The sequence below is a fragment of the Sphaeramia orbicularis genome, chromosome 21 (genome assembly GCF_902148855.1).
Source record: "Sphaeramia orbicularis chromosome 21, fSphaOr1.1, whole genome shotgun sequence".
Classification (NCBI taxonomy): Eukaryota; Metazoa; Chordata; class Actinopteri; order Kurtiformes; family Apogonidae; genus Sphaeramia; species Sphaeramia orbicularis.
Window position 1 is genome coordinate 22,325,321 of NC_043977.1, and position 22,554 is coordinate 22,347,874.

Sequence of the window (22,554 nt, forward strand, 5' to 3'; positions counted from 1 at the left end):
TTTTTGAGGGGTGACTCCAATTAAAGAAACTGTACCACAGCCTTTTTCATCTGCATTGTCTTCACAGTCATCCTCTCCATCACAAAGCCACACTTGGTGAATACACCGGCCGCTGGGGCAGGTAAAGTAGTTCCCTCTGCAAGTTGGATAGGCTGCAGGTGAAGGGAAGAACAGTGATATTTATGAGTGGGTGTATTTAGGTAACACTGGAGAAAAAAGAATGCAATGTGTAAGGAGACAGAGGTTACATACTACAATTAAGTTCATCACTTCGGTCTCCACAGTCATCATCATGGTCACAGACATAGCGTTGGGGAACACACACCCCATTATGACATGGGAACAGGCCTGCATTGCAGTGATGTGCTAAAAACAGAACAGGAGTAGACAAAGAGAACCATGTGGTCATGACATTAAGGACATGTTATCATGTTTAGATAGGTTCAGCACGGCCTCTACTGTTTATCTCTGAGGTGAAATATTTCTTACTGCAGTTTGCTTCATCTGTGCCATCACGACAGTCAAGTATGTGATCACATCTCTGAGTTCGGTTGTAGCAGGCCCCGTTGGCACATCTCAGCTGTGTACATTCAGGGTAATCTGAAAGATTAAATCATCTTCAGGGCAGAGTTTTGCATTCAACTCATCCTGACAACTGTGTTCTTTTCAGTGCTAAATTGTGAAAAGCTTTGTGAGTGGCAAGGATAACAGAGTAGAGCAGAACGCCCCCACCATAACAACAGCAGTTGCCACAGCGTTCTTTATACAATTGTGAGATTACCACAGTGTGCAGTGCTACGAGTCTACCATGTCGGCATAATAATGGCATAGCAGCTGAACTTCAGCTTGACTAATCCACCAAGGAATCTGCAATCAACCTCTGACAACAAGAAGTATATTGTGGCCTGTTCTGTCAGTCAGCGAGCCTCTTAATCTTAACAAATTGATTAAAATGCCACAGGAGCCCTAGATAAAAAAAAAAGGAAACCACCCTGGAGAAGACTTACGGCAGTCTCTCTCATCAGACGCATCTGAGCAGTCAACCAGATGGTCACAATGGTATTCTCCTGGGATGCAGGCACCGTTACTGCAGCTGAACTGACCACTGGTACACGTCCTACCAGCTTGGGACACATAAGAGCATGATTTAACAAGTATACAATAAACAAGATTATATAAGTGTATATAATGTAAAAACAAGACACACAAAAACACCAAAAAACAGACACCTTGGATTTAAATATTTCATCTAAAATAAGTGTGATACACAGCACTGGGCCAGTATGGTTTAGTATGTATATAACGATGAACAGTGGTGTTATGTATTGGCAACAATGTTTAGTCTAAAATAGAAACTTTTTATCTAGGAAATTTGGAGCAATAGCTGCGTTCTGATCGACACATACTTCATTCATAGATTATCATGTTATCAGAGGAAGTAAGACTCCAAACCAGAGCAGGTAAAAAAAAAAGCTTGGTTTAATCAGTTTAATCAGTTCAACAGAACCTGACGACATGTATATCCCATCAATCACAAGAAGATCAAGAAAAAATGGAGCTTATAAAGAAGTAACCTTACATGATAGACTTGTCTATTTAAGTTGAATTACCAATGCTCAAGCAATCTATAAATCTGAATCTTGTAGCCAGTTAAACTAATATTGGTTTGGTAGCATCACTCTGCAGTTTCAGTCAAATCACATTTATCCACATTACATTCATTCTAGCGGTGCATATGTTGTAATGACATTAGTTTTTATTTCAGTATTCATGTTCAGTATCTAATTTCAGTAGTCTGAAATGTCCACAATAGGAGCAAAATATCTCAAACATCTAAAGTGTGTCAAGTTGCAGATTGTCCCATAAAGGGGAATTTGGTCAAAGGAAGTTCAGGAAGCATGTAGGGAATACAGTGTGAATCAGAAAGCACCTAACAACTTGGTACACATCCTTAAAAAGCTACCTTGAAGTATTGCAAGTTTTGTAAAAATGTACTTACGACAGTGTTGCCTCTCATCTGAGCCATCCTCACAGTCTTCCTCATCATCACACACCCACACATCTGGGATACACTCGCCATCACTCAAACACTGGAAGTGACTGCTGTCACATGTTATCTGAGCTGTAGTAATGCATAGAGGCATAGAGAATGTTAAATTAACAGGTGACTATGATCCAATGATGACAAGGTAGAAAATACATCTGTTTAAGTCTAATTCTGAAGTACATGTTTTTAAGAACTATATTTTAGGAAAATATTGAGCTCTTGCATTCACTATATCAGCTACTATACTTTTTACTAATTGTTGTGCAGATTACACTTTTATGCAAAAAATATGATTAATCTGTCAAATATAGTGCTTTTTACTGAATTCACTATAAATAATCAAAGTAAAGTATCAGGTAGAAACACAGGCTGATCTTTTTTTACTGCTGACATTTTAATGTGTCACAAGAAGAAAAACATAGGGTTATCTAAAGCAATAAAAGTCATTATGGTCCTATTAAAGTCACAGGCACATAAACATACTGGTTTGTTGCCTGTCTGAAATTCAGACAACTTTTTTTCCCTCTTCTGTTCAAATGGCCTGACTGAAACAGATCTACATCACTTCCGTCCAATGAGCATTCAACATGTTCCTTCTCTGTGATTGCATTTTGGCCTATGAAGTGGTAGATTGAGTAACTCACGACAGTCACGTTCGTCAGAGTCATCCACACAGTCTGATGTTCCGTCACAGTGCCAGTCCCCAGGGATACATCGGCCTGTCCCACAGCGGAATTGCCCCAGCTCACATCCTACACATAAGTTTCACACAGTTAAAAGCACCTGATTTTAAGTTTTATCTTGCATGTTATTCAATACTTTTATCCATTTTTTGTGATGTATAAGGCCCACGTGTGACGCTGATGCACATTAAATAACCGGATTTCTTTTGAATATTTCTACTATCTTACTTTCAAACAGAGAAACTAATATGATAACTGAGAAAATACTGTCAAGTCTTCCTCTATATGTAATGAATACATAAAACAGGCACATAGGTGTAAGGATGCTTTGGACTGACATTTCATGTTGGTAACAGCTTTGACAAGCTTTGGAGACAAGCGTGCCAGCCATCCCCCAGACAGTTACACAACCTTCACTGCACTCATCCCAAGCCTCCTTTTGATGTTTCACTGAGTGGCATCTGTAGAGATAAGGTACCACTACTCTACCTTCCCTGACATTTTCCAGGAGAGATTGATTCAGGCAGCATAGTTCAGTGGCAGAACACTCCATCAGACTCGTCCAAATAGGAATGTGCAATTCTGATTGTTTCTCTGACAACCTGATTAATGGTGCATACGGGTCCTGTCCAGCATGAGATGTAATTGGAATAAATAGTGGTACTGGGTGGTACCGCAACCATTTCCACCCAAATTCTTTGCAAAAAGGGTGGTAAGATGGTGATAGGTGGTGCTCGCTTGGGGGGTGGTGGCCTATCTCTGTCCTGTCTTATACAACATTTTGAAAGCATTCTTCCGTCAAGATCAAATTGCTACCTATTAACAAGATAGAAAAATGGCTTTAATTACATGTAATCAAATACTGCAGAACTCAAAGTCTTTTAAAATTATAGGCATTAATAACAGATCATTTTTACAGACAGGCTGTGAAAAAAAGACATGCACACCTATTACATAAGGAAAAAAAGAAAAATGCTAAAACTTACTCACATTCAGCATTTTTATGTCACATTATTTAGCCAGTAAACAACCTCAGTGCTTTACATCCAACCAAACAGATAGTATTATTAGCTTCTTCAGCCGATATCTAGGAAGCAACCGTTTTTCCTGCTCAGTTTACTAATGATAAAATTGCTCACAATCTGCTCAAAGAGAGGCTTTGTTGCTCTTCATCAGTGTTCCCAGAGGATACAGCATCATCCTTAGTGTGGTTGGAGGGAAATTGTTCCATATACGGACATAACATCATATACACTATATTTTCATTTGTTGGTTTTGTATGTGAAAAGACGATAAAGAACATGGTCAACATGAACCTAGAAAAGCACATTACATAATTCTAATAAAGAGAGAAAATGACTATAAATAAATAAAATCAGGAAATGAAATTACCTCCAACTGTCAAGACATGTATAGATCTTATGCATTAAAACCTACATTGGCAACTTCAAACCACATATGCCAAGAAGAAACCAATCTGCAGGAGGCTTTCAATTGCAGCCAGTGTTTCCTGACAGTATTACTTCTGGGAAAGGTGACAGATACACTGAGGCTGAACCTTTCAACAGCACTATCTTGTGAACGGGTTCATCTTACATTCTGAAAAGAACGTCTTCTTTGTAAAGTTTTCTTAATCCTCCAATTTCTTCACACTAACAAAAATACTATCTGACCATATCAATCAACATTATAATAAAGGTCAGGTGGGCTTTGTGGTATAAATCTGCTATTAAGTAGTCTGACTAACAGAACTATGTATTTCTTGTCTTTGTCAAATGTTTTTCTGTAATTTCCTGTTTTCTTTTCCTTTATTTTAAGTCTTGTCTTCTCTAATTAGCAACTTAAACCCACAGCAGGAGAGAGCACTGCTCTACTCATAGAAGATAAGCATGCACTACTATTGTCCAACAAAGAAGAGCAGAGGAAAAATTTTCATGAGAATGAAGCCCTGCAAACTCCTTAAATCCCACTGTGAAGTTACAATAGCACAAAAGAGAAGCCAGCAGGGAAGTAAACTCATAACTGGAAGTGTCACCCTTGTAAAGGCACTTTGGAGATGGAAACCAACGAGCATAGTACAGTAGAACGTGCTTACAACAAAAGTCTGACCTAAGCTCCCCTTGCAGCCGCAGAGCGAGAACACCTGTCCAAAACCTCGGAAACATCTCTTTCTTGTCACGTGGGGCGCCTGAAAGATGTCTTCAGACTTTCATCAATACCGTCTTGTTTTGGTGCACCCCTCTGCACTCACTGAATGTGTGTGGAGAAAAGTGGTTGAAACGGCTGCTGGCAGCATGAAACGCTGGACCCATCCATGCTGTCAGAGCGAAGTGCTGCTGGCTATTTCATATGGAAATCAATGCAGCAGAATGCAGTCAATTGCCAAACAAGTGACTTTGGCTCTTGCTGCTACACACAAAACAGTCAAAAAAAAAAAAAAAAAAAAAAAAAAAAAACAAGGGGCATTGGCAGTGGTGTGGAAGGAAAAGAAATAAAGAAACGCAGAGAGGTATAAAGCCTCGGTGTAGTCAGGACTGAGAAATACACACTGCAATTTTTTTTTTTTTTTTTTCCTATGTAAAGACAAAAGAATAATGAGTTACTAGTTGTCCCAGTGTGATCACAGCCATGGGACAACTTATTTCTCCTACGTACAGTGAGTCACAGCTCACCAAGTGTTTGCTGGAAGCTAAACTCCATCCTCAGTCTCTGTAACCTAGACTGAGGGGGCTGCAGGGAAAGAAAGGATTTGCTGTCAATTTGTGCCAACTCTGTTCCTGTTTCTAACGCAGTGTTACTGTTGCACAAGGATTTAGGCTCCAACACCGGAAAGGAGTCGGCATGCATGAGCTTTAACATGTGTGTTTGTGGGTCTTGAAAAGCTTTAACACAACAAATAATAGATTTTAATATGTCAAACTGAAAACATTTCATCCTATCAGGAACATCTAGGTGATTAGATATTCCTATGTGTCAGGTATGTGTCATGGTGGAATTATTCCTTCTTTTTCAGCTCTTCTAACTTTGTGATAAAGACGCAGTGGAGATGAGCACAAAATTAAACTAGGTCACATGCCATATTGCTAATGATTAATGAAAAAGACGTTTCAATTTACTGACAAAACTCTGTCTCAGCAGCAAAAACTAATGATAGTTAACAAACCAGCACCATGAAATCCCCCTTAAAGTGTCACATTAGATATTAATGCCAGTGTAAGCATTCTGTACTGGTATCAAGTGTAGGGCCTGGACAACAAGTTACAAAAGGTCAAAGAAGAAACAGTTATCAAACTTGAGGATTTCTGGTGGAGGATCAAGCAGAGATTAGAGAAAGTACCCTCCTACCTTACAATAAAACTACATAATTGAGACACAGTTAAACGGTTAATCTTTTTGAGTTCACTACTTTGCAACACTTTTTTTTTTTTATTCCAATATAGAGTTCATTTAACACACTGATACTTGTATTTAAGATGATCATTAATTAAAGATAAACATCCTTATGAGTGTCTGCATGGCTGTCTGTTCATCCAAAACTACTGATGCTAATAATTAACACAAACACACTGACAAAGTCTGCCCAGGTTTAGTAAAGTCATCATTTTGTACATTTAAGTTGTCAAGAAAGTTCATCAATGAGCATTGTGACCCAGGTGATTTTAAAAGGCTACAGTGTCACCTCAGGTTTACAGTGTTTTTGGAGTGTTCATTCTACCTTGTCTGTCTGGTATGTCTGACAGCCAGTGCGGAAATAGTTTCAGGAGATTTCATAATAAATAACTAAATAAGAAAGCTATATCCAAGCCCTTACTGTTGGTTCCCTTTTTCTAAACTCAAAGCTGCTCCTTAGTTAGAAATGGCTCCATTCTGCAACAGCTGCAGAGTAATTAGTTGCTTGATTCACACTAAGGAGCTTACATACTAAGGGTTGAGCAAAAAGAAAGCAGATTACAATTCGAGAAGTAGGATCTAGCAGGGGTACGAATATCAGAGACAAACACAAGGCTGTCATGCATAAATAGCTTTATCTGAACATTTCCTTTTTGTCTTTCCTTAGAAAACAAAGTTCCTCATCGAGCTGGAATCAGGTTTGAGTCACTGGGTTGCAGCGTAAAATCCTGTACACTGAATGAGATTTGTACCAGTAGCTCTCAGTCCTCACAGATTGTCTGTAAGTCACATGCTCTTTTCTGTTACCTAGCAACAGTAAAGCTCAGGCAAAAGTTCCTCAAGAGAACTTCCAATCTGTCTGAGGAAGGCTTTGTGCTCAACCTTTAAAGTAATACTACTGGCTGAAACATTTTACTCTGAGGCCAAAATTACCTATAGGGACTACTGATGTTAGTCCATTAGCAGTGGCTTGGTCATCTCAAGATTTGAACACATATTCACTTTATTGTCCTCCTTATTTCCAATTAAAAATATTTTATTTAACTGTTAATCTATGTGAATACAGCAGTGGTTCAGGTTCAGCTCCCCTTCATAATAATAGGTTTGTTTAGATGAGCAACAAGTGCAGTGTGGACTACTAGAAGCACAACAACTCTGCAGGTCCTCAATGAATCATTCAGCTGACAGCTTGTGTGAGGAGAAAAAATAAAGTTAAAAGTACTTACCTTCAGAGTGGCACCAACTAACACAGCAAATGAAGAAGAGAAAGAGTTGAAGTAGCAGTGCTCTCCACATTCTGGCTGGTCCGTCCAGCTCCGCTGTGCAGATGGAGGAGCTGTAAGGACTGGGGCTGGGATGCTGTTGCTTTCCTCTTGTCTTTCTTGGCCCGCTAGTTGATGAAAAGGGGCGTGCACAAAGGCCAGGACAGCCGCTCCCCCAACCCAGCCTCTCGGCCCTCCGGATAAATCCCTCTGGCCCAGGAATCTGCATAATGCCATGCAGGTTCCACTCCGGTACCCTGAGTGCCAGTGATTTTTCACCCATAACGGCCTATCATCACTGTTTATTTAAGCACCACTTAGGAATTAATGGGCACTTGTGGAGAAATAATAATGGGGAAACTTATTAAACTGTGTAAATAGCTACCTGAAGGCGGATAAGCCCTAACATTTAGTCCAATTCCGAAAAGGGGACCCATTACTTTACAAATACAAAGCTTGAAACAGTAATGAATCTGGTTTTAATATTGTTTCAGAAAAACTGCTGAGGTTAGAATTTGTTGATGTAACCTATTATTATCTATCATGGGCCTAAGGGAATAACTGTCACAAAATACATTTCATCCAAGTATATCTATCGAAATGATCCCATGTGTGGTCCTTACACTGACAGTGTTTGTGGAGGATAAACAGCCCAATACCGCCATCATGCGGTTGAATAGCGACGCTTCATGCGCTTCGTCTGGTAAAATCAAAGGTTGCTATTAGCAACGAAAGTTAGACGCATTGATATACAGCAGGCTCTAGAGGAAAAAAAACAGCTAACTGACATTTTCTCTCTAACATCTTGAGTTGGCTACACTCCACCTTCATCGTGAAAATGTCACAGAAAAGTCCAGAAAACGTCGCCGAAGCAGAAGGAAACACGGCACAGGTTGGAAAAAAAAAAAAAAGTACAGGTCCGCAGTTTGACAGAGTTCAACTTGTCAAATTGAAGGCTAATTAAGTTCAGGTTGTTTTCTAGTTCGTACTCACCCGACCGCAGCTCAAATTACATTTTCTTTAAGTGTCTATAAATTGCAAAAAAATATGTAATATGCTTCTATAAAAGACCTTTATCATAACAGGCAACTGATTAGCATGGAGTTTATTTGAGTGTATCATCTATGTGTTAGCCTGTTTAGCTATTAGGAGGGGCTGGGCACGTGCGTGTATGACGCTTAAATAAAATATTCATTCAGTCATTCATAAAAAGGTATGATTTATGGGGTATTTAATCTGTAGTTTTTATAAATAACAGGAAGGCAAAATTCATGCTTACTATTGCTGTTATTTCACTACTAGGAAATATAATGTTTTAGTTATTGAAATATGACCATTTTAATCAGATTACTTCTACTTTAATATATCTAGTATGTTGTAAATTATACTCCTTTGCCTTTTAGCTCTTGTTCTACTAACTTTGAATATATTACAGTGATTTAAATCAGTGTAAGATACGTTCAGTTTATATTGAGCATAGTAGGGCTTTCCCTATAATTGATAAGATGTAGATACAACACCAGAGCAAAAATTTGCTAAATGACATTTCCCACAACCCCAGTGGAGTTTTTTTTTTAATGCTTTTTGTTGTTGATTACCAGTTTAAGCTTGTAAAATGGTGTTAAATTTTATATTTTGAAATTTTCTTGCAAGCTGATTCCCAAAGTCTCCCACAAACTTTGATGTAATAATCTAAAATGATGTAAATAATGTAAAAATGAATGCTGTTTTTAATGACATAACATCAAATTTTGTTGGTGGAGAGCCTCCAAAGTCCATACCCCAAAACTTCAACCACAGTGCCTAATCTGTCCAGGAACCTATGGAAAACCTTGCAGAAGCAGTCTATCTAAAAAACACTTTTAAGTTATTCTGTATTAAAATTTTAAGTGTAATTCTTGGTTCACATCAAATTTAAGCTACAGCAACATAAATAACTATAATGTATTTGATGTGTCTTACACAAATCTTCACATTCTCTAAAAAAGTCTAATTTGATTCCATTGTCAGCACTACATACCACTACTAAAATACATCCTAAACAAACTAAAATCTAGTGTTTTTCCTCTTCCCAGCCTGTGGACAGTGAACAGAATATAAAGGAGAAGCTCTGGGTCCTGTCTGCAGATGATGCAGCAACAGAAATGACAGTTCTGCGTTCCAGGATTGGTGAACAGTCAAGTCTGATATGCATATTAAAACACAGAGCTGATGAGCTGCTTCTCCGATGTCAAGCCCTGCAGGAAATCAACACAGAGCTGGAGGACAGAATGAGAGGCTGCCAGAAAGAACGGGATGCAGAAAGGAAAAAAGTAGAGATTATAGAGAAAAGATTTATGCATTTAGCTGCCAATAATCAAGCAATAATTACTTTTAAGGATGAATACAAAAAGCAGAATGCACAGTTAATGCTTGAAAATAAGCAACTGAAGTCAGAAAATGAAACCCTTTTCTCCAAAAAATTACAAGACAAAGAGGAAATGGTACAAAAACTTACAGAAGAAATTAAACTCCTGACAGAAAAATACACAAATAAGGAAAATGAGAACAGGTAAGATTTTGAAGTATGTCAGTAATACTACTACATAATTTGATCAATGTATTGGTAATTGATCAATCAACCTGTACATTTTGAGACTATAAAATCAGAAATGTATTTTTTTATTATTATTATTAGTCATGTTATAGATTTTCGAAACAAATAAATTATAATAAACTCTACTTGTACCTATTTTATTTACATGATGTCAATTTCACTGAACTTTTTAAAGGGAGAAAATGGCTGAATACCAGTCAAAACTCCTGAAACAAGCTACTCACTATCAAGACAAGGAGGCATCACTGCTTGATAAAGTGCATATTGCTGAGCAACTGCACAGAGGTGTGTAGCATAGAATTCAGAATTCATTCCAGTTCTATAAAACACATGCACCAATAAACTTGTTCCCTGTGTTCAGACTTGAGGCAAAAGCTAAAAAAGGCTGAAGAGGAGCATACATTAAAGGAAAACAACATGATGGAGAGAATTGCAAACCTCTCCAAAGAGAAGGACAAATTGTTGCATCTGTCTAAGGAAAGAGAGAAATTAATCCAGGTGGGTAAAGAATATTTGTGTTCTACCAAGAAACAAGACTCAAGCTGAACAAATCACTCTATGTTTATAAACTGGTTTTAATTATAGGAGAAACGGGAAGAAATTCAACAGCTGGAGAAAAAATGGAAAGAAGAGAAAAAAGTTCGAGCTGAAGTTGAGAAAAGGTAACAATGTTCAAATTAGGCTCTTTTCTGGAAAACCTTAAAATGTAATAAATTCTGTGATCTTCCATTAGGTTTGAGCGGGAAGCAGAAGCTGTTAAAATAGATGCAAAAGTGAAGTCTCTCCAGTGTGCTCTTGATGAGTACGTGTCAAAAAATGAGGAGTTAGAAAAGGTTGGTTAACAAACATGTAATTTTCAAAGTGAAACTGCCTAAATCTTGATGGGTATAAGCTAAATGTTTCTTTTCCTTCTTTTACAGGACTTCAAAGCCTTTAGAGAACACAGCAGCAGCCTCCTTATGCAGGAAAGGGAGTTAAATAAGAAACTTCGTCACCTGAACGGCTAAATTTCAGTATGTGTGACCAATATGGGTAACAAATTTGATCGTCGTCACTCAAAATGGTGCTACAGAACAAAAATTAAGTCAATAAAACATGGCAAGGAATGTATATATATCACAATGTCACTTTTTTTATTTCATCTTTAATCTTTACAGAGAAATGGAACCACAGCATGACAACATTTAGCATGAAAAGTTCCTCATAAAGAAATTACACTGTACAAATGTTCTTTCCAGCTTTACATTCAGAATATTTATGAATGCTCTTCTGCCAGTTTCTCAGCCTTTTGGACAACTTCTTCAATGGGACCCACCATGTAGAAAGCTTGTTCTGGCAGAGCATCATATTCGCCTAAGAGGAAGGAAAAAAAAAAACAAAAAACCAACCATCATTATTTTAAGTCCATTAAGTTTAAATAACTAATGCTTTCTTCCCTACTCTGTACTCTACCTCCAAGAATGCTTTGGAAGCCTTTGATTGTCTCCTTGAGAGGCACCAGCTTGCCCAAATGGCCTGTGAAGACTTCTGCTACTTGGAAGGGCTGAGACAAGAAACGCTGAATCTTGCGAGCACGAGCTACAGTTAACTTGTCTTCCTCTGACAACTCATCCATACCCAAGATGGCAATGATGTCCTGTAGGGATTTGTAATCCTAGAAGAACAGAAAGAAGAAAAAAAGTTTAGTTTATTGTTTGTGTTGAGGACTTTGAACCATTAAATCTGTTTCCAATGTGAGACATGCCTGAAGAATCTTCTGTACACCACGAGCAACATCATAGTGTTCAGCTCCGACGATGTTGGGGTCCATGATACGAGAGGTGGAATCCAGAGGGTCCACGGCAGGATAGATACCAAGCTCAGCAATAGCACGGGACAGCACAGTTGTTGCATCCAAGTGAGCAAAAGTTGTGGCCGGAGCAGGGTCAGTTAAATCATCAGCAGGCACATAGATAGCCTAAAACGCAGTCAGCAATTTTCAATATGGCCATTCAAAAAGGACAACATTTTGCCATTTTACTAGCACTTGGCTTGTACCTGCACTGAGGTGATGGAGCCCTTCTTGGTGGTGGTAATCCTCTCCTGCATGGTACCCATGTCAGTGGCCAGTGTAGGCTGATACCCCACAGCGGAGGGGATACGACCCAACAGGGCAGACACCTGAAGCATAATGACACCAGTATTGTATCACAAAACGCATGGATAAACAAGGATATATTGATCACAAATATGCGTAAAATTACTCTGGCAAACCTCTGATCCAGCTTGGGTGAACCTGAAGATGTTGTCAATAAAGAGAAGCACGTCTTGTCCTTCCTGATCACGGAAGTATTCAGCAACAGTCAGACCAGTCAGAGCAACTCTGGCACGAGCACCTGGAGGCTCATTCATCTGACCGTACACCAGTGCTACCTGAAAACATGGAATTCAGCATTAATTTAAAAAAAAAATAAACATCATCATTCATTATCTGAACCCACTTTATCCTCACTAGGGTCACGGGGGTCGCTGTAGCCTATCCCAGCTAAACCCTGGACATGTTGCCAGTTCATCACAGGGCTGACATATAGAGACAAACAACCAATCACACTCACATTCACATCTATGGGCAATTTAGATTAACCTATCAGTATATGTGTTTGGATGGTGGGAGGAAGCTGCAGTACCCGGTGAGAACCCACGCAGACATGGGGAGAACATGCAAACTCCACACAGAAAGGACATCGACTGATGTTGGAATCGAACCCAGGACCTTCTTGCTGTGAGGCACAAGTGCTATCCAGTGCACCACCTTGTCACCCCATTATATGATATCATTATCATATTACCATTATTAATCAAGCCATTATGCTATCGTCTATGCAAGTCTCAACTGTATGTTTATAGCAGTCACCTTTGAGGTGGTGTCCTTCAGATTAATGACACCTGACTCGATCATTTCATGATACAAGTCATTTCCCTCACGGGTACGCTCTCCCACTCCAGCAAACACAGAGTAACCACCATGAGCCTTGGCCACATTGTTGATCAGCTCCATAATCAACACAGTCTTGCCAACACCAGCACCACCAAACAACCCTAAAAGGAAAACAAAAAGGCATAAGAAAATCAGAATTCAATTTTCAAGAGATTCATAAATTCAGATGAAAGGTAAATCCACCTACCAATCTTTCCACCCTTGGCATAGGGTGCCAGAAGATCCACTACTTTGATGCCAGTGACCAGGATCTCTTGTTCTACACTCATGTCCGTGAATTCAGGGGCTTCTGCATGAATAGGAGCAGTTCTGCAAGGCAATACAGATTATCTTGATAAAGTTCATGAGTTTTTTACCTGCATCTTCAACTAGAAGTGAGTTTAGGGGAGAGTGCATAAAACCAGGAAATAAAAGAAAAAGTTTGATCCTTAAAGCTGAAGGAGAAACTATATAACATAATACACACCCTACCCTGAACCCAATCTCCTCTTAGAGGAGAAAGTACTGTAAAGCTTGATAATGCAAGTAAATATGATAATATTGTTAAAGGAGCAACTGGTCATTTCAGGCGGTCACATATTGTCATAGACAACCTTTCTCTGAAAACACCTGTGATTGGCCAAAAATCTTTAATCAAAGGCTAGATTTTCAAAAGCCTGAAACCAGAACCAAAAGCAGGTATGTAAACATCACTTTCTCGCTGACCTATTGAATCACACTTTGTTGGAGAACTTTCACTCAACAATGTAGAAAAAAAAAACAAAAAAAACACTGCTTACTGAAGCTTTAGAAACCCAGCAGACAATTGTGGTCATCTTATTACTTACTGTTTGGTAGTGATTGGACCCCTCTCATCAATAGGCTCTCCAATGACGTTCATGATCCTTCCTAGTGTCTCTGGTCCCACAGGAATCCTGATGGGTGCACCAGTGTCAAGAACCTGTTGTCCACGGACTAGACCCTCTGTACCATCCATAGCAATTGTTCTAACTGTGTTTTCACCTGAAGAAAAAAAAAGACATGAGCAAGGTCAGTATATCCAGATATCCACTCAAGGTATTTTTAACCATAGGATCAATTGCGCATGCTCACCCAGATGCTGTGCCACCTCCAGCACCAGCCTGCTCTCCCGACCAGACACCTCCAGTGCATTGAGAATGGGAGGTAGGCCTTCATCAAACTGCACATCCACCACAGCACCAATGACAGCCACTATTCGGCCATTACCCAGAGCTGCTTGAGCAGCTGGGGCAGCATAAGCCCTGCCTGTAAGGAAGACATATGACAAAACAAAAGCTACATAAATGGCACATAATTAATAAAAGTGGAAAAAAATAACAGCAGCAGCTCCATTTCAGAACATAAACAATAATAAACAAGGATCTGATCTGTGTAGAGGTGACAAACAATCACTATGTACAAAAAAAAGATATAAAGAAGCCCTAATACTCTATTCTCAGGCCTCATGATGACTCTGTGCATATTTAACTGCTCATAAACTGACATTATGAGAAGTTTACATGAGACAGTGAATGAACATTTGACTTAGTTGAAGTTGGTGAAACTGAAAAGGTTATTGATTTATTTATCAATGACCTTTCCAGCTTCACCAACTTCGGCCATTGCCCAGAGCTGCCTGAGCAGCTGGGGCAGCATAAGCCCTGCCTGTAAAGAAGACATATGACAAAACAAGAGCTACATAAATGGCACATAATTAATAAAAGTGGAAAAAAAATAACAGCAGCAGCTCCATTTCAGAACATAAACAATAATAAACAAGGATCTGATCTGTGTAGAGGTGACAAACAATCACTAAACCTAAGCATTGTACAAACGTGTTACAACGTATGATTTAAAGATCCACTTGAAAAATGACTACCTGTTCTCTTATTTAACTTGACCTAATATAGCAAGCTCTTTATTTAAGACAAATGAATGAAAACTGGTCAAACTGAGGCCTCACCCACTGATCATGACAGTCTGTGTCAAAGACAAACAGCTGAACTCATTTTAACTCTTTCATAGACTGTTGGGTAGTATCATATGGTTGTTAATGCATTTTCCACCTAATTCAAGATTATTTATTTAGCCCAATCATCTGGATATATGTGTGATATTGACAATGCACAAACACATATTTTTGAAAACATGAATTAATATATGAACCATTTACATTAGAAACTAAAGAACTGTGAGATTTCTTGGTTTTCTGATGAATCTGATATGTTACAATTTAGGCTGATTCATTCAATAGTGATATGGACCAGGACCTGCTGCACTAGAATGGACATTGTTTTGTAATGTAGTAGCAGTACATTTGCTTTCTCAATAAACAAACCTTAACCAAGCATAGGAAATAGATATACCTTTTCACAAATGTGCGTTTTGCATTAGCTAACTATGATTTTATATTAATTTTACTGGCAGTGTTGTATATTTTTCAGTGATGAGTGTTCAAGTGGATCTTCAGACAGTGAATGAACATTTGACTTAGGTGAAGTTGGTGAAGCTGGAAAGGTCATTGATTCAAGACACCTAACCTAAGCATAGTACAAACGTGTTACAACATGCGATTTAAAAGATCCACTTGACAAATGACTACCTGTTCTCTTATTTAACTTAATTTAATATAGCAAGCTTTTTATTAAAGACAAATGAATGAAAACTGGTCAAACTGAGGCCTCACCCACTGATCATGACAGTCTGTGTCAAACAGCTGAACGTATCACTGTCACATCTGGCCGGAAATTAAAAAGTATACACACTTACGTGAATAAAGAGCCCCATGTCTTCCATTGAGGATCTTAAATGAGTTGACCCCAGGCTTCAAAGCCTGCAGAGCCCCGCTGCAGCACCGTCCCACAGCTCCCAGCATGGTTAAGATGGCTGAAGGTGAAGCAGCGACGGGTGATCTTGTACTGAACCCAGCTGTTGTCTGAGCATGCGCATTGTGTCGTGTTTTTATTCGCGCAGCTCCCGCGAGAGGGCAGCAAAACGTTACGAAGGATCATCCACATGAAAAACCTCTGAAGTCAAGGGTGTCAAACTTATTTTAGTTCAGGAACCATATGCAGCCCAATTTGATCTTAACCCATAAAGACCCATAGAGCCACAGACGACCTAAACCATCTACTGATCTAAAATGTTTATTACCTGTTGATCCACTTACCCTATCAATACATGTAAAGAATAGAATAGAATAGAATAGAATAGAATAGAATAGAATAGAATAGAATAGAATGCCTTTATTGTCAGTATACATATGTACAATGAAATTAAAAGAGACAACTCTAGTGGTGTGCAGTGCAAAACAGTTTAAAAGAAAGAAAAGAATAAAAATAAGCATGTCACCAACCAAGAAACAGTAGGGATAAATATATATTGCACTTTGACCCTGGCTGGACACTAAATAATTGGTGTAAAATACAGTTATTCATCTTTTCATGGTCACCACATATGACCCATTTGGATGTTCAGAGGCTCCGTAGGTACCTTGGAAACACCGTCATCTTCTACAACATTGATTCACCAGTAAAACCCATGGAGTTTGATCAATGATAGTGGATGGACACACTAATTTTTATGTTTAGTTAATGATATTTTTGCTGAAAAAGTTGTAAGTTGTTGTTTTTTTTTTTTTTTTTAATAAATTTTTCTCTGTTTTGATCTAAAAACTTTTGAATTTACTCTGAGCTTTAATGAACATATACATGATCAGTGAATTAAATATAGGAAAATACATGGTTTACGCTAAAAACCTTCACCTAAAGAGGATAATATTACAATAAATGGTGAAAAGTCACTTAAGAAAGGTTAGATATAGAGAAAAATTCATTTGGGAACTGCCACAAAAGTACCACTGGGTCTTTGGTAAAATAATAGCATAAGAACCTATAAATAACTAAAAAGTTAAAGTGCAATTTTAACAATATTATGCCTCAGCTTCTTATTTACATATGTGCCTTACAAATTACAGATCACAGTGGATCTACAAAGGCACAAAATATTTAGTAACAGACATAATAGTGTTAGAATTCCACATACAGTATTTGTCTCAAGAAATTTCAGGTTGTTCATGGTTGTTCACATTTTTGTGATAGTTTGTAAATGTAAACATTTTCATCATGTAATTTTACTTTTTCCACAGTTAAACAGAGAAAGGAGTTGTCATTATTTATCAATTATTATGTTATTATTTGGCTAATCCAGTCCACTTGAGATCAAATTGGGCTATATGTGGCCCCTGAACTAAAATGATTTTGTACCCTTGACTGTCAGTATCTTCTCTGTAATTTTTGCACCTCACAAATTCACATCTCAGGCCAGATTGGACCCTTTAGCAGGTCAGTTTTGGCCTGTGGGCTGTATGTTTGACACCTCTGCTCTAAGATACTATCTGACTACCCTTAAGCACTAGTATGTTCCTCACCAGTATATGCTTAATCGGAGTAGTGGTGGGGAAGTCTGCTTTACTTAAATACAAGTATGAAAATTCTACACTATAACTAAAAGTTGTGCTTTCAAAACCTTTTTTAAGTAGACCTATCTAAGTATTATCTACAGCACTTTAAGTATGACAAGTAAAAGTAGCCATTGGGCAGTAAAATGCTCCTTGTGTTGTATTAATGTATTGTATTTTACTGCTTTACATGATTATGGATGAATTCATTTTAACAACTTCATATACTACTGGGTAGTATCATATGGTTGTTAATGCATTTTCCACCTAATTCAAGATTATTTATTTAGCCCAATCATCTGGATATGCGTGATATTGATAATGCACAAACACACATTTTTGAAAACATTAATTAATATATGAACCATTTACATTAGATACTAAAGAACTGTGAGATTTCTTGGTTTTCTGATGGATCTGATTTGTGACAATTTAGGCTGATGCATTCAGTAGTGATATGGACCAGGACCTTGACCTGCTGCACTAGAATGGGCATTGTTTTGTAATGTGGTAGCAGTACATATGATTTTTCAATGAACAAACCTTAACCAAGTATAGGACATAGATATACCTTTTCACAAATGTACTTTTGCATTAGCTAACTATGATTTTATATTAATTTTACTGGTACTGTTGTATATTTTTCAGTGACTAGCGTTCAAGTGGATCTTCTTGTTTCACGATCAAGAAGTCACCGAGCTTTAATTTATTCTATAAAAGGTGTACATAAATGCATAAAAATTTTACATGGAGATCCAACATACTTAAATACATTTTCATGTTAGAAAATTCTAAGATTTACTCTGCAGTTATTATAGAAAACACAAGTGTGTTATGTCAGATAGAGTCTGCTCACTCAAAGATAAAACATGAAAGTGACTTTTGACCATACCAGAACAAAACATTATGATTCATATGATGCACAATATAGAAGAATTAGCAAAGACTTGTCAAAAATATAAAACTGTCCAGGCATTTCCTTGTCAATGTAGCCTTTTATTTAAGGAGGAGCATTTTAAAGGGACATTTTATCCTTCAATTTATCACAGAAATTCAAAATGAAAATGCTTGGAAATACATAGTTTTCACTGGACAGTAAGAACATGAAAGGTAATTATAGATATCAGACAATACAATCTTTGCTTTTGAGATATTGTGGAGAAAAAATATAAAGCTGTATGTCATGCAAATACTCGATGACTTAATTAGAACTATGGTACCTGAGAAAAAGTATTTTCTACCACTGGAGCAAAGCGCAGGAGTTACAACACCTGTATTTTTATAACCCTTCTGTTGAAATGCACCACTGTGCATTTTTCCTTTAAACCTTTTGTACAAGCATTTCACTACACCCTCTCACATATGTTGTCCATTGCTTTACAAGACATGTAAACAAGTCAGTTTTATGTCATTCTGAATTATTCAACTGTTAACACTTTGATATGAGCAGTAACAAACTCAGTGTGATGATTTAGTGACAATAAAAACTGATGTTAATTGTTAACTATTGCTCTTTCTGAAGACATTGTAAATTTTCTGGTGTTAACCACCAGACAGTCTTTTTTAAATGTAAACTTAGGTCTTTTAATCACAGCTCACGTTATGAGTTTATATTAAGCCATAAAATAAATAAGTAAATAAAAACTACCGGCAAAAATTCTTTTTTAAAAAATCAACCAGTGTTGACTTATATTAAAGTTTTGTTGACTTTAACAACATGTTCATGCCTTTAAAATAATGCTGCATATAGAAATATAATGGATGGTTATCATTCATCATAGGATAAAGTGACTTTTGGATTTACAAAGCCGTTATTCAGTGCAACATTCCTTTGTGTCAGAAAGTCTCCTCTAATTACATTTTGCCTGGAGCTTTGCAATACAAAGCCTTTTCACCTGAAGCACAGCAGGCAGATAGCTCCATGAATCCTCAGCCAGTCTGCACAAGACCTGTCCTATCTTTAAACCACAGCAGGAACAGGACGGTGAAAGGTCATTACGACTAGTGAACAGTCAGTCTGTGAGGTGAAGTACCACCAGCAAATGGCAGGAAGCAACTTCCAGTTATTTACCTTCTAATGATATATTACCACTCACAGTGTGGTTTTTATAAAAGACCAATTAAAGGAAATGAAGCACAACAGCAAAAAAAAAATTTTTATATTTTATTTAAGCCTTGTATTTCACTGCACTTAATAACTAGAAGATCTCCACCAAGGACTACCTGTTCAGTTTTCTCCTCATTCCACAACAATTTCAAACCACAAATATCAGAAATTATGACCTCTGATTTCCTTCTTTTGCCATTAGTTGATGCTACTGGACAGTTTGACTGTTTTCATGGTAATCAAGATCTCGTAGTTCTAAGTTCACCATCCCTTTCCCACACTAATGAAACTAAAAAGTCTTGTGCCTCCTTTTTTTGGATCAGAATTAGACAGGTTCTTCCTTGGCCCATGCCCTACATTTTCCCCAAGTTTCTTGAAAATCACTGCAGATTTTTTTTGTCTTCCTGCTGAAACAGATGGAGCAGGTAATTCCAGTAGTTTCCGTAACCTCCTTTGCGGACATAATAAATTCCCTGTTGTCACATGCTTTATAATTGTAGTATTAATTTTTTCCCCAGGCTGGTAGTTATGGTCATTCCAAAGTCGAGGCCAAAGACCAAAGGTGATGAGGCCTTTGCCACTATGGCCTCTAAATTTTAAAACTCATGCCTGTGGAATTTATCCTGGCATCAGTGCCAGCATAAAAGCATAAAACACTCCTTCTCAACCAAGTTTTATATCTGCAAGTACAATACATTTATCAAATGTAAGCTTGTTGCAATTCACATCTTAGTTTTGATACATAATATTAATAATTTAGTAATAAAATGAGGAAAATATCTGTGATTTTTGTGGAAAGTTTGAAACATTCAGGTTCAGAATATGAATGCAGTGGTCCGTTGCTGTTCACTATGACTGAGATATTTTGTGAAAAAATCAGACTGAGCTGTTTATTCAAGTTTACTGTATCGCAAAGCTGAAATATGCAGGACTCGAAGTACATTCTGGCATTTAATAAGATCCTAATCTTTCAATAATGACAAAATTACTATACTAACATGCACTTAAAGTGAATGATGACTCCAATTCAGTGGTATTAAAGATGTTTCATCCCTTGTAAATGTATAAATCTAATGTTTATTGTACTTGTAGTGATTGAAATACCTATATCAGCAAACACTCACAGCATTACTTCATTGTTAGAAATGTATCCCACCCTTCCTCTGCCCTGAGGGTTGAGTCCTGGGATCTGGTGCATCGGTTCCTCCTTATATAAAGGAGGAGTCAGTGTCTCACCTCACTTTCTCTGCTTCCAGAATGACAGACTCTGCTGCTGGTGCCACTGCTGTAGGTCCGGTGAACTAACTGGAACCCACATTGCTCTCTGGTCCTGTTACTCCCAGGCTGCTAAAAGTGAAACTAAAATAGGAGACTAAAATACAAGAAACTGCTACAGCTCCACGAAAGGTTAGACTGTGAAACAATCTGAAAGCAACCCATCATGCATTTAAAAACTACATTTCATTCAGAAATATACATTAACACTTAACTCAAGCTGTCTTTTTACCATTGTAGATTTTATTACAGATTTAAAGCTAAAGTAAAGTGTTAGTTCTGTGTACAAAGTGGATTAAATCATCTTCTTTTCTGTCTTTCCACAGCAAAAACCAGGATGTTCCACTCCATTATGCTGGTGCTGCTTGTCACAGCACTGACCCATGTCTGGACCCAAGACTTTTATGAAGACAGAAGAAGTCACAAAAAGTCTAGGGCCAAACCTCTTTCTGCAAACATTCATGATGGCCAAGGTAAGAAAATGAGAGGAGTATTTGCAGTGCAGAATATTTGGATCAGCAGTATCATACAACAGAAAATCTAAAGATGTAAATAATTAATTCAGGATTGACTGTGCATATGAATATATAGATCTCTCCTCTGTGTTGATATTCATGTATTTGAGAGAAAAAAAGTGATCAATCGCTGTACTTAAGTATAATTTTGAGGTACTTCTAATTTGAGTTACTTGTACTTTAATTATTTCCATTTTTGATCGTTTGTACTTCTACTTCCTCTCATTTCACAACGAAATTTGTAAATGAAAAACATGTTTGTATGACATAATGCACTTATTCAACTAATCTACTCTTTAGTATACAAATAATTTGTATTATAATGATGAACTGAACAATTAAAAAGGTCTTTCATATATATATATTTGTTAATAATGAAATCAGAGTAATACAATGTTCTACAACAGTATATACTAATAATACACTTTAAAGTAAATTTTGCTGATACTTCTATTCCTTTCCCTAAATAATGTTTTGAATGAAAGACTTTTATTTTTAATGGAGTTTTTCTACACTGTGGTATTTGTACTTATATTGAAGTAAAGGATTTTTGTACTGTTTCCACTTCTGCAAATCATCTCAAATTAGGTCAAAACATAATAATGTTTAAATAAAAGGGAGAACATTTGGATTCTCTCATCCATTGTCATTTATTCACAGCCATTGTGGATGAGGACTGCAGCTTGGAGCTCTCATTCCTGCTGGACAGTTCAGAGAGTGCCAAGGACAATCATGAACAGGAAAAACAGTTTGCTATGAATGTGGTGGATGCACTTCAGGGGATACGGCTGCAGACTAGCCGTGGCCTGAGCTTGAGGGTGGCTCTGTTGCAGTACAGCAGTCATGTTATCACAGAGCAGACCTTCAGAGACTGGAAGGGCACAGAGAACTTCAAGACCCGTATATCACCCATCATCTACATCGGGCATGGCACCTACACCACCTACGCCATCACCAACATGACCAAGATCTACCTAGAGGAATCCAGCCTTGGAAGCATCAAAGTAGTTGTGCTCCTCACGGATGGTATTTCCCACCCAAGGAACCCTGACATTTTCTCTGCCGTTGCTGATGCAAAGAACCAGGAGATCAAATTCTTCACTGTAGGAATCACCCCGGCAGCCAACGAGCCCACCAATGTGGCCCAGCTTCGTCTACTCGCCAGCTCTCCCGCCTCACGCTTCCTCCATAATTTACAGGATGAAGACATAGTTAGAAAAATTGTTGCTGAAATTGTGAGTAT

The 22,554-nt window shown here is 37.8% G+C and overlaps 4 protein-coding genes across 4 annotated transcripts in view; 2 read left to right on the forward strand and 2 right to left on the reverse strand.

Moving 5' to 3' along the window:
* lrp2a (low density lipoprotein receptor-related protein 2a) overlaps positions 1 to 7,611 on the reverse strand; it is a 63,330-nt gene extending 55,719 nt beyond the window's left edge. Inside the window, 9 exon segments of the mRNA XM_030125145.1 lie at positions 36 to 152; positions 253 to 366; positions 490 to 600; positions 1,008 to 1,124; positions 2,000 to 2,122; positions 2,692 to 2,799; positions 7,347 to 7,513; positions 7,515 to 7,570; positions 7,573 to 7,611. Of these exon segments, the coding sequence (XP_029981005.1) occupies positions 36 to 152; positions 253 to 366; positions 490 to 600; positions 1,008 to 1,124; positions 2,000 to 2,122; positions 2,692 to 2,799; positions 7,347 to 7,513; positions 7,515 to 7,570; positions 7,573 to 7,611 (952 nt within the window).
* Positions 7,514 to 11,017, forward strand: zgc:172182 (coiled-coil domain-containing protein 89). Its single transcript, XM_030125149.1, has 7 exons — positions 7,514 to 8,274; positions 9,458 to 9,933; positions 10,154 to 10,263; positions 10,340 to 10,476; positions 10,564 to 10,640; positions 10,712 to 10,811; positions 10,899 to 11,017. The coding sequence occupies exons 1-7, from the start codon at positions 8,221 to 8,223 to the stop codon at positions 10,983 to 10,985; spliced, it is 1,041 nt and encodes a 346-aa protein (XP_029981009.1). The 5' UTR covers positions 7,514 to 8,220; the 3' UTR covers positions 10,986 to 11,017.
* A 73-nt stretch (positions 11,018 to 11,090) lies between these two features.
* On the reverse strand, positions 11,091 to 15,873 carry LOC115412573 (ATP synthase subunit beta, mitochondrial-like). Its single transcript, XM_030125147.1, has 10 exons — positions 15,725 to 15,873; positions 14,048 to 14,221; positions 13,783 to 13,957; positions 13,143 to 13,264; positions 12,872 to 13,056; positions 12,232 to 12,390; positions 12,016 to 12,138; positions 11,723 to 11,935; positions 11,431 to 11,632; positions 11,091 to 11,331 (listed from the first exon to the last, which is right to left on the reverse strand). Exons 1-10 carry the CDS (start codon positions 15,828 to 15,830, stop codon positions 11,234 to 11,236), a joined length of 1,557 nt encoding a protein of 518 aa, XP_029981007.1. The 5' UTR covers positions 15,831 to 15,873; the 3' UTR covers positions 11,091 to 11,233.
* Positions 13,918 to 22,554, forward strand: part of col28a2a (collagen, type XXVIII, alpha 2a) — a 25,953-nt gene continuing 17,316 nt past the window's right edge. The window contains exons 1-4 of the mRNA XM_030125146.1: positions 13,918 to 13,984; positions 20,778 to 20,928; positions 21,123 to 21,269; positions 21,972 to 22,546. Of these exons, the coding sequence (XP_029981006.1) occupies positions 21,134 to 21,269; positions 21,972 to 22,546 (711 nt within the window). The 5' untranslated portion in view covers positions 13,918 to 13,984; positions 20,778 to 20,928; positions 21,123 to 21,133. The remainder of the gene's footprint in view (positions 13,985 to 20,777; positions 20,929 to 21,122; positions 21,270 to 21,971; positions 22,547 to 22,554) is intronic.

Excerpts from the sequence above, each read along its gene's own strand:
- LOC115412573 (XM_030125147.1), bottom strand. The coding sequence starts at position 15,830 with ATGCTGGGAGCTGTGGGACGGTGCTGCAGCGGGGCTCTGCAGGCTTTG. Across the intron at positions 13,958-14,047 it reads GGAGGTGGCACAGCATCTGG|GTGAAAACACAGTTAGAACA; the intron begins GTGAGCATGCGC and ends TTTTTTCTTCAG. Across the intron at positions 11,332-11,430 it reads CTTCCAAAGCATTCTTGGAG|GCGAATATGATGCTCTGCCA; the intron begins GTAGAGTACAGA and ends CCTTCCTCTTAG.
- zgc:172182 (XM_030125149.1), top strand. The coding sequence starts at position 8,221 with ATGTCACAGAAAAGTCCAGAAAACGTCGCCGAAGCAGAAGGAAACACG. Across the intron at positions 9,934-10,153 it reads AATAAGGAAAATGAGAACAG|GGAGAAAATGGCTGAATACC; the intron begins GTAAGATTTTGA and ends AACTTTTTAAAG. Across the intron at positions 10,812-10,898 it reads AAAATGAGGAGTTAGAAAAG|GACTTCAAAGCCTTTAGAGA; the intron begins GTTGGTTAACAA and ends CTTCTTTTACAG.